The 16,470-nt window shown below is 42.5% G+C and overlaps 1 protein-coding gene across 1 annotated transcript in view; it reads right to left on the bottom strand.

The window, feature by feature from the left end:
- The window catches only part of CNGB3 (cyclic nucleotide gated channel subunit beta 3), a 61,291-nt gene that overhangs the window by 42,350 nt on the left and 2,471 nt on the right, over positions 1 to 16,470 (bottom strand). The window contains exon 2 of the mRNA XM_087734657.1: positions 14,538 to 14,649. Coding sequence (XP_087590783.1) covers positions 14,538 to 14,649 — 112 coding nt within the window. The remainder of the gene's footprint in view (positions 1 to 14,537; positions 14,650 to 16,470) is intronic.

The following is a 16,470-nucleotide window of genomic DNA, read 5'->3' as shown; positions in this document are numbered from 1 at the left end:
CCTCCTGTTTAGTTCAAAGGTTTGTCACAGCAGCTTCTCTGACAATCCTCCTAGTTATTCAGTCACAGCAGGCTGTGAATCCTCTAATCTTCTTTACAGTACTCTCTAAGGAGAAGTCTGTTTCAATGCTGAACACATGGAGCTCTCACTGAGGTACCAGATTAAAACGTGAATAAGATTTTATTTTAATTAGTAATTTTGCAGTATGAACTATGCAAAAGAAAGTGGGATGAATGTTGAAAGTATCAATTAACTTTGAAAAATTGCTTTTCTTTAATGTTACTGGTGATATAAAGTTGTTTAATGGCACTGGATATTTACTATGATGTAAAAAATAAGGGCAGCATCGGTTCTGACACTAATCATTTTAGAACAAAAGTATAATATTCTAAGAAAGAACCATATGATAATAAGTGAGGCAGTCTTGCCTCACGTATTTCCTTATCTGGTGGTGGTGTATCATTGGGGCTTTTTTATCTGTAAGTGATCAAAACTGTCTGGGGCATCTGCCTGTTATCAGGAATTTTTAAAGGTGTTTCTTATTATATACACATAACATCTGTTACATTCAAGCACATCTGAATGCAAACTCATAACTTACTCACATAAGCATATAATAATTTATGGCTAAGGAAAAAAATGTCTTAATTAGAGTATGATCCAGTCCTACACAGAGTTCATGAGCACAGCACAAATCCTTCTTCAAACTTTCTGTTCTTCAGTTTTTATTAATATACAGGGAATAAAAAGCTAAAATGAAAACACTATAATGTTTCCCATAGTGAATTTTAAAAAAAGTTGCAATACAATGTCTCAAATTTGAAAATAGGTGCTTTCATTTCTCATCTGTTTTCATACAGATCCTAAAAAAATCACACCAGCATAGGACTGTAAAGAACTTTGAGACATCCTGTAATCCTAGTCCCCACAGCTGAAAGCAGGATGAAGTATACCTGGGCCATTCCTGACAGATTCTTGTCTAACCTGTTGTTAAAGATGTCTAGTGATGGCTATTACATAATCTTCTTAAAGAATTTATTCTAATGCTTCACTAGCCTCATTGTACAAATTTTTCTCAACATAAATCATTTTTGGTACCGTTTATCCCATCCACTGTGAACACAGGATAAAATGTATAGTCCCTTCTCTTTTGTCTTACTTTTTGGCCGTTTGAACATTTTCATTTTCTATTACTGTTTTTCTGCAAAGGGGAAAGATTTGGGAAAATGGTAATAATTGTATGATTGACTAAGAATATTAGTTAGTTTTATAATTTTTGGTGTGCGAGAGGTGTGAGTACCTGAATAAGAATCTTTTAGCTGATCTATGCTTCAGGAAGCTTTAATTCAACTAGCAAGGGTAAAAATAAAGGAGAAGGAAGTGGTGGCATAGAATCAGCTTGTGCGGCAACTAATAGCGGGCTATTGGGAACCCTGGCAGACTTTCACAATATACTGAACTTCTTGCCATGTACTATTATTGCCTATGCTAATTATATAAAATCAGCTCTGTGCAACCAACTTTGTTGCAATTCTGCCTCGGTTAGTGGTAAACTGCTATACAGCCACTTGTGCAGGAACTCATTTCGTGCAGCTTTCCCAGTATGACAATGAAACTTGGTGAGAGAGAGAAGGAACCTGTTCCTCTGAGATGACTTTCAGTTACTGCTGTCTAAGACCTTCCTTTCCCCTTCTGCAGGCTCCTGCCACATTCTTTTCCAAATTCAGCAACAAAGCAGGCAAGTTCCCTGTGGACAACAGATGATCACACATTTCCTCTCGAGTATCATTTATCTGGGGCATGGAGTAAGACTGGGCTGCCAGACCCCATTGACTTCTCATCTGATCCTCATATCTTGTCTTGTGCTGCACAAAATGGGAAGTTTTAGTCTTAAATAGCTAATATTTGGAAAATGAGTAAACAACAGGAGACAGGGTATTTTAAGAAAAAGTATTGGACAAGATTAATTATAGGCATGAATACTTACACTAGTCATGAAGTAATAATCAGTTTTCCTTTACTAAATGATAATAAACATTCTGTCTTAGATTTATTTGTCTCTTAGATTTATGAAGAAAGACACGGATATATTTGCAATTGTTTGGTGCAATTATATTACACACACTAATGTACCTGTCTCAATGCTCATTGCTTTGATTCTTTCCCCACAATTGACTCAACAGATAATAGCAGAGATAGTATTTTTAATAAATTATCATTTTTTCCTTCACAAAAAAAGGTATGTTCTTACTTTGCAAAATGTTAGGTCAATGGAGGATTTACACAAAATCCTTTTAATTAAAGAAATAAATCAGTGGCAAAGTATGACAAACTATACCCTTGTTTTCTTACACATTCTAAAAAAAGAATTTCTCCCATTTATACAGTCAGAAATAAATATATACAAATATTATGAATATATAATTTAAAATAATGCAAGGAAAGACAAAAAAAAGCAGCATTTCACTCTGTGTAATGACATTCCTGTCCCTTTACTCGCTCCATTTAGTCTTCAAGGAAAAACTTCCAAATTCGCTACCTTTTTAGCTTCAGGCTACCTACTTGATTGTTGTGCAGAGTGAATGGCATTAAATAGCACGGGTAACTGCATCCTGCAGAACAGATAGAATTTAAAGGCTGTAGGAAAATACATCTCAGCAATGATTACAGCAAGTTTAATCCATTTTGGTACAGGCAGCACACCATCACCTTTCTGTTTAGTTTGCAGGTTCCCAATTTAGCCATTGCAGAAATTCAAATCAAAGCACTAAAAGTGACAAGCTGTGAAAGAAAGACCTAAGCAGAAGGAATATAAGTGCTAAGAAAAGTATTTTTATTTTTTAATACGTTAATGTCTTTTCAGTCAGGCTTACAAAATGTACTGGATACGTTTGATCTGTTTACAATTTCAAGTACTGCAGTGATTAGCTGGAAACAGCTAAGGAAAGGTACTAGTCTCTTTATAAAATATGCTTGTAACTATGTTTAAACTGGGATTTTTCAGAAGTGCCCAGCATTGGCCTTGTTTTACTTTATCTCAGGTCAATTGGAGTTTAGTGCCATGAGTGTCATCTTTTTGGGTCCCTGGTGTTCCTACAATAATCAAGGATTTCTGAAGACTGTGCAGAGGGTTGATACTGGGTCTGTTTCACCAGGGTGCTGAGACTGTTCATGTGATAGGACATAGTTTCTCTAAGATGCATCTGCTTGGTGAATTGATGTGTTGCAACTAGTGGATGGCAAGCACTAATAAGCACGGTAATTTTCTTGGTCGAGGTAATTGAGCTAAATGAAGTGCATTACTCACTAAGAACATGCTACCAGCAGGAGTTCTCTTTATTAACCTGGCTATGCACCACATAGCAAATTGCCTCTTAATCTTTGTTTGTTTTTTTATCTTTTTTTGCTATTAGCCAAATTAGAGAGGAAAAAATCTCCTTTATGGGCCTGAGAAGGAGTGGTGTAGCCTACTAGGTAATAGGATATGGCTATGAAAAAGGCAAACTATGAGCACAAAACTCAGTCTTACTGAACCACCTGTGCTCATATGGCAGTTTGCAACACTGGAGCTCCCTTTTTCTGAAAATGTTGAAAGCTGGGTTTCTGCATTTGCAAAAGCAGAATCAGAAGAGTACGTTTACTGGGTGGAAATGTTAAACGTATTTTGTATAATTTTTATGTTTTATTAAAATTTATTTAGTGCATTTTATATAAACATGTTTTGTTCATAATACCTAGATTCTGAAGGTGGCATATGAGATGTAATTTTTTGTTCCTCTCTAAACATAACCCAGAATATATGAGATCATGAGGTGAAATCTAAAAGTATCTGAAGTCCCAGTTGCCCACTGTATTTTTTTCTTTATGTACTCCTGGATATGCACCCTGTGAATATGGATTGTCATTTAACACGGCATTTTGCAGAGCAGAGTTCATGATCCTCGACTGGGGTTTTGCAGAGTAGAGTTCATGATCCTTGACTGGGGTTTCAGAGTACTGCCTTAGTATAAATAGTACATTGTAATCACCTTGGTAATCTGGGAAGATGAAATGCTTTTACAACTTTAGCCAGGCTTAAAGGCTTTTAAAAGACACAGAGGAGAGAAGAGGTCATAGAAGCTCTTCGCATCCCTCCATTTTCTCTGCTCTATGCTCTCTGATGCTTTGTTTACCATTCCTCCATACTCTGCTTTTTCTAGGACTTGCTGCAACTTCTGTGTCTCATCCCCTGATGCCAGGCATCCACCACTACTTGTTCTTTAGGCATCTGTCTCCCCTCTACTCTTACATGCCAGAACACTTTATACAGTCCTCCTCTTCATCAGCTACCACATGCCACAGGCTTTTTGTTGGTTCCCAGCCTTCAGTGTAGGGTCATACAAAGGTCTCACCTTTGCCTCTCCTATGCCACCTTTGTGATCATCTAAATCATGTCTTTTTAATTTTTTTTTTGTTAGATTTTGGGTTCCAGACAGTACCCTCAGAAAGCATGTTGTTATTTTCTCTTCTGTACAAATGGCTATATTCTTCTGTTTGCAGAGCAAGGTGGTCTGGAGACCTTTGCTTTCGGTGGTGGCTGTAGTGCTTGGGCCACAGCTGCAGCTCCGGCTGAGTGGCAGCTGTGACTGTGCCTGGGCCTGGCCGTGGGCCCCACTGATCCTGACCCACACCTGCAGACTGACACCCCGCCTGGCCTCAGCCCAGCCCTGCCCGGCTGTCCCGGGGCTGTGTCTGACCCTGGTTCCCCTCACCCGGCACTGACTGGCTGACTGCCTTCCCGGCTTGGCCCCAGGCCTGCCTTGTCACCACAGACTTGCCTGATGGTCTGGGCTCTGGGCTGGCCTTGGCTGCTACCCCTGGGCCTGCTCTGCTTGCCTTGCTCGGGGCTGGGCCTGGGCTCTGGCTGAGGAGGCCCCTGCACTGTCCTCCACATTGCCAGCTCCCCATCCCTGAGGCAGGGGCTGGTCCTTGTGGCTCCCTGGTGATGTGCCATATTTGCTTAAGTGCTACGCAGTATTGCATGTAAAATGCTTGCACTGCATTTCAAAAAAGCGCAGTATTGTGTGTGCACATGCAAGTTTTTATGAACCCTCCCCAGCAGAAAGCAATCTCGATGTATTATAAAGGCTACAATGATGTTTTGTGCTAGTTCCTTGTTAGTAAGACTCCACTGTCTTCTATTAGAGTGCAAATTAGGTCCTGAGTGTTGTTCTGTTCCCTCATTTCTTGCTGTGAAGAGACAGCGTAGTCTTAGCCCGCCCTCCCAGAGATTATTATTGCTCAGCAAATAGCTATTCGTGGAAATTACCTATCGTCCGTTACATTGTCATTAAAGATGGAGGGAAGAAACAATATATTGGCAGACAGGGCTGACTTGGGTGCAATCCTGTCAAGGCCATTAGGAAACAGACATTAAAAGTTTCAGTCACTTGGCCTTAATTCAGTGCCTTGGCACATCAGCCATTCTTGTGTGTTTCCTTTTTCAGACATAGTGGCTGAGACCAATGCTGTGTCTCTCTACTATTTATTAATGTCCATCACCATGTGCTGCTGTGTTTTAAAAATGAGGATGTGCTGAGAGGGAAAGCCAGAAATATTTTTTTTTTCTTGTGGACAAATAGTTTCTATGGGAATTTTCAGGAGTAAATGCAGTCTTTGTCAAAGCTGTCATTCACTTAGCAAGAGTGACAAAAATTATTTGTTCTTTCAGAGGAAGTTCAAAAACCTGTCTTCCTATTAATAGATAATACAGGCTGTGCAGCACCATGAGTAAAAAGCTACTCTAAAGCAGCTGAACTGGAAGAAGGACACAGCTGGTGCACAATCTTCCAAACTGCCATACATATAAGTAGTCTTACTGATTACACATAAGTTAATTACATTAGTATAATTGTTCATAAAGTAATATTACCTAAGATTTTAAAATTTAAAGTCCTTACATGGAAGCTCATTACCTTCCCCTGAAATTCTGCATGGAGAGACACAGGTCTGATCTAAATGAAAAGTGTGCTGTTTCAAACAGGACAACTGCCTTCTTCCCTCTTCCTTACTCTATGTATCTGAGCCTGCACAGATGCATTTTAAAAAATTAAGTCACAGTAACAGAAGGTAAGGTGATTTCCATGAAAGTAGAGGTGCTCTGGATGTATATGGGTTGTGAACAGATACACATCCACAAACCTTACCTTATTATGTATCTTACTCACATAAGATATGGGCATACTGATGATTTCTTACTGTGCAGATCAAGTGACTTTTTATTAAACTTTGACTCTTGGAGGATGATTAGTGTAGGAAAATAGTCTTATCTAAGTCAAAACATGGTACCAGGACCGTGAGTACACCAACAGGCCTTAATGGCCCTGAGCAGCCTCCCAGTGGGACTTCCACCTGCCCATGGGCCTGGGGTGTCCACTTAAGCTCAGGCCTTAGTCACTGCCTGAGCTACGCCTAGGTGTGTCTAGCTCCAGTTCTGTCTCCAGTCCTGTCTCCTGGATGGGCTTTGGAACCATGTTGTAGCCTTGTCTCCAGTCCCGTCTCTGACGCTGTCTTTTTTGCTCCTGACTGGACTCCCTGAATGGACCCTAAACCTAGTTCCTCACTTTGCCTTGTTATTCTTAGTCTTACCCTCTTACTAGGATCCTGCTCTGCTTGCTGTGTTCAGACCTCGAAGGACTGCACCTTGTTGGTAAGGACACTGCTTGCTCTGGGGTTACCCTTGGCTCGCATCTCCCCTTCCCTCAAGGAGCAGCTGGCCCTTGCTGCTCCCTGAAATACAGCTGCACAAAATCTGAGATTCCAGTTAAGAAAATTCTACCAGCCATTTCGCCAACCTTGATTTCATTCAACCAACAAAATTATGGCTCTTTCCATAACAGTGTCATAGAAACATAGAAAGGTTTGGTTTGGTTTGGAAGGGACCTTGAAAGATCATCTAGTCCAACCCTTCTGCCATGGACAGGGACATCTTCCACTAGATCAGGTTGCTCAGAGCCTCATCCAACCTGACCTTGAACACTTCCAGGGATAGGGCATCCACAATTTCTCTGGGCAACCAGTGTCTCACCACCCTCATCATAAAAAAAATTGTTCCTTACATCTAATCTAAATCTACCCACTTCTAGTTTAAAATCATTACCCCTTGTCACTCTGGGCCTGGGAAAAAGTCTCTCTCCATCTTTCTTATAAGCCCCTTTTATATATTGAAACGCTGCAATAAGGTCTCCCAGGAGCCTTCTGTTCTCCAGGCTGAACAACCACAACTCTCTTAGCTTTTCTTCCTAGGAGAGTTGTTCCAGCTCTCTGACCATTTTTGTGGCCCTCCTCTGGACCTGCTCTAACAGGTCGATGCTTTTATTGTACTGGGGACCCAGAGCTGGAGGCAGAGGGGCTCACCAGAGCAGAGTAGAAGGGCAGAATCACCTCCCTCAACCTGCTGGCCACGCTTCTTTTAATGCAGCTCAGGGTAGAATTGGCTTTCTGGGCTGCAAGAGAACACTGCCAGCTCATAGCTAATTTTTCATTCACCAATATTTCCAAGTCCTTCTCTGCAGGGCTGCTCTCAATCCATTCATCCCCCAGCCTGTACTGATATTGGTGATTGTCCTGACCCATGTGCAGGACCTTGCACTTGGCCTTGTTGAACCTCATGAGGTTCATATGGGCCCACTCATCAAGCCTGTCAAGGTCTCTCTGAATGGCATCTCTTCCCTCCAGTGAATCAACCGCACCATTCAGCTCGGTGTCATCTGCAAACTTGCTGAGGCTGCACTCAATCCTGCTATGTCATTAATAAAGGTATTAAATAGTATTGCTCCCAGTACAGACCCCCGAGGGACACCACTTGTTACTAATCTCCATTTGGACATTATCCAAATATAGATTAAACAGTGACAGCAAAAACTCCTGGACAGTGGGACTCTCAGTTGACTGTCCTGTTGAGTTGTACGAACAGTCCTTGATATGGTTTTGACTAGCCAAACTAGCACTTTTCCAAATAATTCCCAGGTATGGGAATACCCAGAAATTAGCATTGAGCAAAGATAATTCACAACTGACACTTTTTCAGGACGCATTTTGTATTGTTCCAGTTGGCCTCAGTGCTAGAGAGTGATTTGAGCATGTTTCATTTGCTGCTGTTTTTGTAGACTATGTGCATCTATTTGACTCAAATTCTCCATATGCATACATATTTATGTAGCTTTCCTCTTGACATAAAGGGAGTTGTTTCCTTAAAAATATTCTAGTGAGTAAATTTGAACACATAGACTCAATAAGGTAGTGACCTTGATCAAGAACTATGTCGGAATAGACTCCCATGTATCTTCAGGGGCAATGAATTAAATTCTCTCAAAGGCACATTTTTAAAATGATTCTTCCTCCAGCTCTGAAAGTCGTAGAATAGATCTCTTTAGTTTAGTTTCATGCCAATGCAATGACACTAGCACCATGCCTTCCAAGCTCTACTGCAGAATTTAGTAACTGTTCTGACAGTAGAATTTACTAAAGATTTACTGTATTTTTAGAAGCTGTTGCTCAAATTAGACTGACTAGATATATCTGGATGCACACGACAATGAGTCAGAACAGCTCTGAGAAGAGAATGTTTAACATAAACATTTTTAATTTCCTTTTAACAGACAGATTTTGTCTTCTACTAATAAGCAAAATAACCCCTTTGTTTCATAAGCATATTGTAATTATGCTAACCATGGTTACGGGATTTACCAGTGGAACTGTAAGCATGTAATAACATATCCCACAACAACAAAAAGGGAGATGCTTTGTCTAGGTTTTCATTGTTGACCTGCTGATTCACATTCAAATTACCAAGTTATTTATAACATTTCCAGTCATTCTAATCAGAGTTATTTTTAATTGCATGTATTATTTTATAGAGGCATATGCATTAGTATTTTACTTGATTATTCCTTGTCACTGCAGCACAAAGTCGGTCTTGGTGAAGGAGCGGAAATAGATAATCTCTATAAATTAAATAACTCAGTGTCAGGGAAAGGCTTTTGCTTTGTGTCATCAGGATAATCAAAATAATAGAACGCAAAAGCAGGCAGGAGGAGTTTCTACCCTGTTCTGGACTGAGCGTATTCATTATTTTCCACTCAAAGGGGTCTCAGCAGGCTGGGGGGACAGACTAGCAGGAACTTAAATGAAGCTTAGCAAAGGCAAATGCAAGTTTCCATACCTGAAATGGAATAACCCCATGCAAGAGTAAAGGCTTGAAGCTGACTGACTAGGAAACAGTTTTGCATAAAAGGATCTGGGGGTCCTGGTGGCCAACAAACTGAATATGAATCCACAGTGTGTTCTTGCAGCAATGAAGGCTGACTACATGCTATGCTTTAGAAAATGCGTAGGGCGAGCGGTTATTTCCTTCTGTGTGACATTTGTGAGGTTGCATCTGTGTCCAGCTGTAGTCTTCCCTGTACATGAAAGGCACTGACTGCATGGTGCAACACTAGCAGAGGGCTATTAAGATGACTGGGGACTACAGCCCAAGATATATGAGGAGATGCTGAGAAAGCAGGGTTTGTTCAAACTGGAGATGAAAAGTTGACAAGATGGAGGTAATTGCAGTGTTCCACTACCCAGTGAGTGGTTATAGAGAACATGAATCCAGACTGTTCTTGGAGGTGCACAGCAAAAACATGAGAGGCAACAGAAGCAATGAGCAAAGGAAAATTCAATTATCTGTAAGGTAATAATTTTCATAATAAGGATGGTCAAACAATGGACCAGATGGCCCAGAGAAACTGTGGAAACTCCATTCTTGGAGATACACATTCACAATTATACTGAACAAAGTTCTGGGCAACCTGATCTAACTTGGGAGTTGGGTCTAACCTCTAAATTTGTCTTGCTCTTAGCAGGAGTTTGAACCTCATTCCTTTTGGAGCAGCCTTCCAACCTGAGCTGTTCTATGAGGCTGTTTAATATCTTCAACAATGACATAGGCAGTGGGATCGAGTGCACCCTCAGCAAGTTTGCTGATGACACCAAGATGAGTGGTGCAGTTGACATGCCTGAGGGATGGGATGCCATCCAGAGGGACCTGGACAAGCTCGAGAATTGGGCCTGTGTGAACCTCATGAGGTTCAACAAGGCCAAGTGCAGGGTCCTGCACGTGGGTTGGGGCAACCCCCAGTATCAATACAGGCTGGGGGGATGAATGGATTGAGAGCAGCCCTGCAAAGAAGGATTTGGGGGTACTGCTGGATGTAAAACTGGACGTGAGCTGGCAATGTGCACTTGCAGCCCAGAAAGCCAACTGTATCCTGAGCTGCATGAGAAGCGTGGCCAGCAGGTTGAGGGAGGTGATTCTGCCCCTCTACTCTGCTCTGGTGAGACCCCAGCTGGAGTACTGATCCAGCTCTGGAGCCCTCAGCACAGGAAAGCCATGGACCTGTTGGTGTGGGTCTGGAGGAGGGCCACAAAAATGATCAGAGGGATGGAACACTTCTCCTAGGAAGAAAGGCTAAGAGAGTTGTGGTTGTTCAGCCTGGAGAAGAGAAGGCTCGGGGGAGACCTTATTGTGGCATTTCAATACTTAAATGGGGCCTACAAGAAAGATGGGGACAGACTTTTTCCCAGGGCCTGTTGTGACAGGACAAGGGGTAAAGGTTTTAAACTAAAAGAGGGTAGATTTAGACTAGATATAAGGAAGACATTTTTCACTATGAGGGTGGTGAAACTCTGGAACAGGTTGCCCAGAGAGGTGGTAGATGCTCCATCCCTGGAAACATTCAAGGTCAAGTTGGATGAGGCTCTGAGCAACCTGATCTAGTTGTAGATGTCCCTGATCCTTGCAAGGGGGTTGGACTAGATGACCTTTAAAAATCCCTTCCAACCCAAATGATTCTATGATTCTATGAATCTGCGCTTCTGCTGGAGACAGATGGGGTTCACCTGTCGCAAAGGGGGAAAAGGATTCTGGCTCAGGAGTTAGCTGGCCTTGTTGAGAGAGCTTTAAACTAGATTTGAAGGGGGAAGGGGATAAAACCAGGCTTTCTAAGGATGATCCTAGGGGTGGCATGCCTGTGTTGGAGATGAGATCAATAGCCCAACTGAAGTGCATTTACACCAATGCACGCAGCATGGGCAATAAACAGGAGGAGCTGGAAGCCACTGCACAGCAGGAAAACTATGATGTGGTCGCCATCACGGAAACATGGTGGGATGACTCACACAACTGGAGTGCTGCAATGGATGGCTACAAGCTCTTTAGAAGGGACAGGCTAGGAAGGAGAGGTGGAGGGGTAGCCCTGTATGTTAGGGAGTGTTTTGACTGTCTAGAGCTCAACGACAGTAATGATAAGGTTGAGTGCTTACGGGTAAAGATCAGAGGGAAGGCTAACAAGGCAGATATCCTGGTGGGAGCCTGTTATAGACCACCCAATCAGGATGAGGAAACAGATGAAGTATTCTGCAAGTGGTTGGCTGAAGTCTCACAATCCCTAGCTGTTTTTCTCGTGGGAGACTTCAACTTACCAGATATCTGCTGGAAATACAACACAGCAGAGAGAAAGCAGTCTCGGAGGTTCCTGGAGTGTGTGGAAGATAACTGCCTGACACAGCTGGTAAGCGAGCCAACCAGGGGAGGTGCCCTGCTGGACCTGCTGTTTATGAACAGAGAAGGCCTGGTGGGTGATGTGGTGGTTGGAGGCCATCTTGGGCTCAGCGACCATGACATGATAGAGTTTTCAATTCTTGGAGAAGTAAGGAAGGGGGTCAGCAAGACTGCTACCCTGAACTTTAGAAGGGCAGACTTTGGATTGTTTAGGAGCCTGGTTGACAGAGTCCCTTGGGAGGCACTCCTGAAGAGCAAAGGAGACCATGAAGGCTGGATGTTATTCAAGGAGGAAGTCTCAAAGGCGCAGGAGCAGGCTGTCCCCACGTGCCATAAGTCGAGCAGGCAGGGGAGAAGACCGACCTGGCTGAACAGAGAGCTTTGGCTGGAACTCAGGAAAAAAAGGAAAGCCTACTACCTTTGGAAGAAGGGGCAGGTGCCTCAGGAGGACTACAAGGATGTTGTGAGGTTATGCAGGGAGAAGATTAGAAAGGCGAAGGCCCAGCTGGAACTTAAAATGGCCACTGCCGTTAAAGACAACAAAAAAAGTTTTTACAAATATATCAGTGACAAAAGGAGGGCCAGGGAGAATCTCCCTCCTTTGTTGGATGTGGAGGGAAACATTGCCACGAAGGATGAGGAGAAGGCTGATGTACTTAATGCCTTCTTTGCCTCAGTCTTTAATAGTCAGACTGGTCATCCTTGGGGCTTTCAGGCCCCTGAGCTGGGAGACGGAGATAGGATGCAGAATGAAGCCCCAGCTGTCGAAGAGGTGGCAGTCACTGACCTGCTCCTCCACCTGAATGCTCACAAGTCCATGGGGCCAGACGGGATCCACCCGAGGATACTGAGGGAGCTGGCAGAGGAGCTTGCCAAGCCACTCTCCATCATTTATCAGCAGTCCTGGTCAACCCAGGAGGTCGCAGATGACTGGAAGTTAGCAAATGTGATGCCTCTCTCCAAGAAGGGTCGGAAGGAGGATCCGGGGAACTACAGGCCTGTCAGCCTGACCTCGGTGCTGGGGAAGGTCATGGAGGAAATCATCTTGAGCGCCATTACGCGGGACGTGCGGGACAACCATGGGATCGGGCTCAGCCAGCATGGGTTTATGAAAGGGAGGTCCTGCTTGACTAACCTGCTCTCCTTCTATGACAAGGTGACCCGCTGAGTGGATGAGGGGAAGGCTGTGGATGTTGTCTGCCTGGACTTTAGTAAGGCCTTTGATGCTGTCTCCCACAGCATTCTCCTGGAGAAGCTGGCTGCTCATGGCTTGGATGTGTGCACTCTGCGCTGGGTTAAAAACTGGCTGGACGGCCGAGCCCAGAGAGTAGTGGTGAATGGAGTCAAATCCAGTTGGCATCCAGTCGAAAGTGGTGCTCCCCAGGACTCAGCATTGGGGCCGGTCCTGTTCAATAGCTTCACTGATGATCTGGATGAGGGGATTGGGTGCACCCTCAGTAAGTTTGCAGATGACACCAAGTTGGGTGGAAGTGTCGATCTGCTGGAGGGTAGGAAGGCTCTGCAGAGGGACCTGGACAGGCTGGATCATTGGACCGGGGCCAACTGTATGAGATTCAACAAGGCTAAGTGCCGGGTCCTGCACTTGGGTCACAACAACCCCATGCAATGCTACAGGCTTGGGGAGGAGTGGCTGGAGAGCTGCCTGGTGGAAAAGGACCTGGGGGTGTTGGTTGGCAGCCAGCTGAATATGAGCCGACAGTGTGCCCAGGTGGCCAAGAAGACCAGTAGCATCCTGGCTTGTATCAGGAATAGTGTGGCCAGCAGGACCAGGGAGGTGATAGTGCCCCTGTACTCAGCACTGGTGAGGCCACACCTTGAGTACTGTGTTCAGCTTTGGGCCCCTCACTACAAGAAGGCCATCGAGGTGCTGGAGCATGTCCAGAGAAGGGCAACAAAGCTGGTGAAGGGTCTAGAGCACAAGTCTTATGAGGAGCGGCTGAGGGAGCTGGGGTTGTTCAGTCTGGAGAAAAGGAGGCTGAGGGGAGACCTTATTGCTCTCTACATCTACCTGAAAGGAGGTTGTAGTGAGGTGGGGGTCGGTCTCTTCTCCCAAGTAACGAGGGATAGGACGAGAGGAAATGGCCTTTAAGTTGCGCCGGGGTGGGTTTAGGTTAGATATTAGGAAAAACTTCTCCCCTGAAAGGGTAGTCAGGCATTGGAAGAGGCTGCCCAGGGAAGTGGCTGAGTCTCCATCCCTGGAGGTATTTAAAAGACAGGTAGACGTGGTGCTTGAGGACATGGTTTACTGGTGGACTTGGCAGTGCTAGGTTAACAGTTGGACTCGATGATCTTAAGGGTCTTTTCCAACCTTAACGATTCTATGATTCTATGAATGTAGACTATTCCAAGATTATTGTTTTCTAGACTTCATATTTATTTCTATTTTAGAAAAACAAACAGTCACCTAAGCTTTTTCCAAAGGTTGAATGACCCTAGATTTTCCCCTGAAGGAACATTACTGTTTAATTTATTTGTCTCTTCTCAGGAAAAGACGTTCTTAATACTCTGGTTGCGGAGACGAATGCTGATTTAACGGTATAGCTCAGCAAAAAAAATGTACAGTGTAAAAAGCTTTTAGGTCAGAATGATGTGACAAACATTCTGGCTATTCAGGGCAGCATTCTGGGCCTTACTCCTTTGCTAAGGTAGAGTAATAATAACTGAGCAGCAGGATTGTTAGAATTAGTATATAAGTGTAGTTGGGCAAATCCTTTTCCTCATTCCTGCAATTTAGGATGACGTACAAAACAAACTATCAAAAGCACATACTAAATGAATACCTCATATATATAGTTGCCTTAGAATTGAAATAAAGTTCTTCAGATCCTTACAGGACAGGAGGGAGTTTTAAAGAACTGAAGTATGGCACACAGAAACGTTAAGTCAGGATGTCAGGAAAAAAGCCTCAAATTTTTTAATTTAATTTACTCACTTAGCATCTTCTTTCCCATCATTGAGCTGACGTTGTTCCTGTTGAATTGTCTGAGCTGGTTCAGTTGATTTTTCAGTTTTTGAAGGCTCAGGTGGTTTTGCTGGTACTGTATCTAGAAAAAAGGTTTTAATTTTTGAATACCAACTCTTAAAGAATTATGATAATATTTTTGGAGGAATCACAGCTTGGCTGCCATTATCTCTTCAGTGGACAAGCACCACACAACACTGATTCTGGGACCTGACCTTTGAATAATTTCCTGCATAAATCTATTTCTGTGCCAGCTGTACAGAACATGTTTATGATGAGCGTACCTTTTAGAATTTGTAACTGATTTGCAATTTTTAAACTAGATGCATCTGTAGTCAGCTCAACAATGATCAATACAGAGCTCTTCTATATTTATAAGCGACAAGAACTCATGCAGTATGATAGAATTTTAGTGTGTGCTTATTTAAAAAAATATGTAGAGGACAGATAGATAGATAGATCTGTCCAGAAATGCCTTGTGAAATACAGGAAGAAAAATGAGGAGTAGCTTATTTGCTTATGCATAGCAAATGCTAATGACATTATTTATACTCCAGTGTTTGAATTGCATTAAACCTCTTGTTGCTTCAGCTGCCATGACAGTCCTGTTTGTTGCTGGGTAAATTATGATTGAAATATATCATTAAAGATGTGAGCATGTAGAACTTTGACTAGTCTATTTCTTCAGTTTTGTTACAAGTAACTTTTTTTAACGGAGTTTAAGTGGGAAGCTTGTAGAGTTTGAAACAAACTCTATGCAAGTGGTATAGTCTCTTGCCATTTAAGTGGCCTTATGTGATTAATTTTTACAATTAGTCCTATATCTTTATTTTAAATTTTCATGCAGAAAAATAATCTGAAAGCTCTCATCAGTCTGACACTTTGCATAAAGGAGGAACGAGCTCAGCCTTCATAAATAATTTAATTAATATGATTATAGAGGAAAAAGCTTGTCAGCAAAACATCATAACAAATAAATCAAGAACCTGTTGTGTATGCTGTATTTTAAATTCAAGACAGCTCAAAGAAAATGAAACATGGAGTATTTTGGATAGATAGCGTAAGATTAGTTTTCTGATAGTTAATCTCCATATTTAGAGAGTTGTTATTAATTTCAGAGGGGTAAAAGCAGTTACAACAGTAAAGCTGCTGAGCTGGAAGGTTGTTGCTTGAAATGGTATTGAAACAAAACTGAGTGAAGGACAGCCAGTCAGTTTGTTTACAGCACTTGATAAACCAAACTACCCTCCTACCACTGTTTATTCAGATTTGGGATAATATTTTCTTCCAAGCATCTATTAAGAACAGACACAATGTTTCTTGAGCTGAATTTCAGACTTTCACCAGATGAACAATTGATTACAGGACCAGTGGGGCATTTCCAGTGTTTTTTCTTAGTATTTAGGTTAAGAAGCAAGAATGCCTTGTGTGAGCCCTGCTACTCTTACAGGAATTCATTTCTTAAACAGGATCAGAGACGAGACCTAGACAGAGGTACCTGTGGATGCCAGAAATACTCAAACTGGAGTCAGACAAGGAACTGAAGAGAAAGCAAAGAAATCCATGTTCCCCAATGTGCTGGTCAACTGGGTTTTGATTTAGCAAGTTGAGGGGTTAATTTTCAAATAGTTACTTGGAGAAACGTAGCACTATTGAGTATGAAGAGACAGTCTGCAGGATTTATATTACTTACCACCTGTAAGCTGGGAAGATTTTTGTGAGCAATTCCATTTAAAACTCTGATGTTTGACTGGATTTATGGCTTAAATTGATAACAGTATCTTGTCTACTTAATGGAAATGCAGATTATTGTTTCCTTTCTGCAGCAGTTAGTATTGCAGTACTATCTTAAGGAAAAGTCTGTTGAAAATATAACACTACAGAATGTTTCATCTTACCTGAA

Source organism: Nipponia nippon, unplaced genomic scaffold (genome assembly GCF_047370975.1).
Source record: "Nipponia nippon isolate SJK-2023a ecotype South Korea unplaced genomic scaffold, ASM4737097v1 scaffold_1, whole genome shotgun sequence".
Classification (NCBI taxonomy): Eukaryota; Metazoa; Chordata; class Aves; order Pelecaniformes; family Threskiornithidae; genus Nipponia; species Nipponia nippon.
Note: the sequence above shows the minus strand (reverse complement) of the source record. Positions and strands in the feature narration are given on the sequence as shown.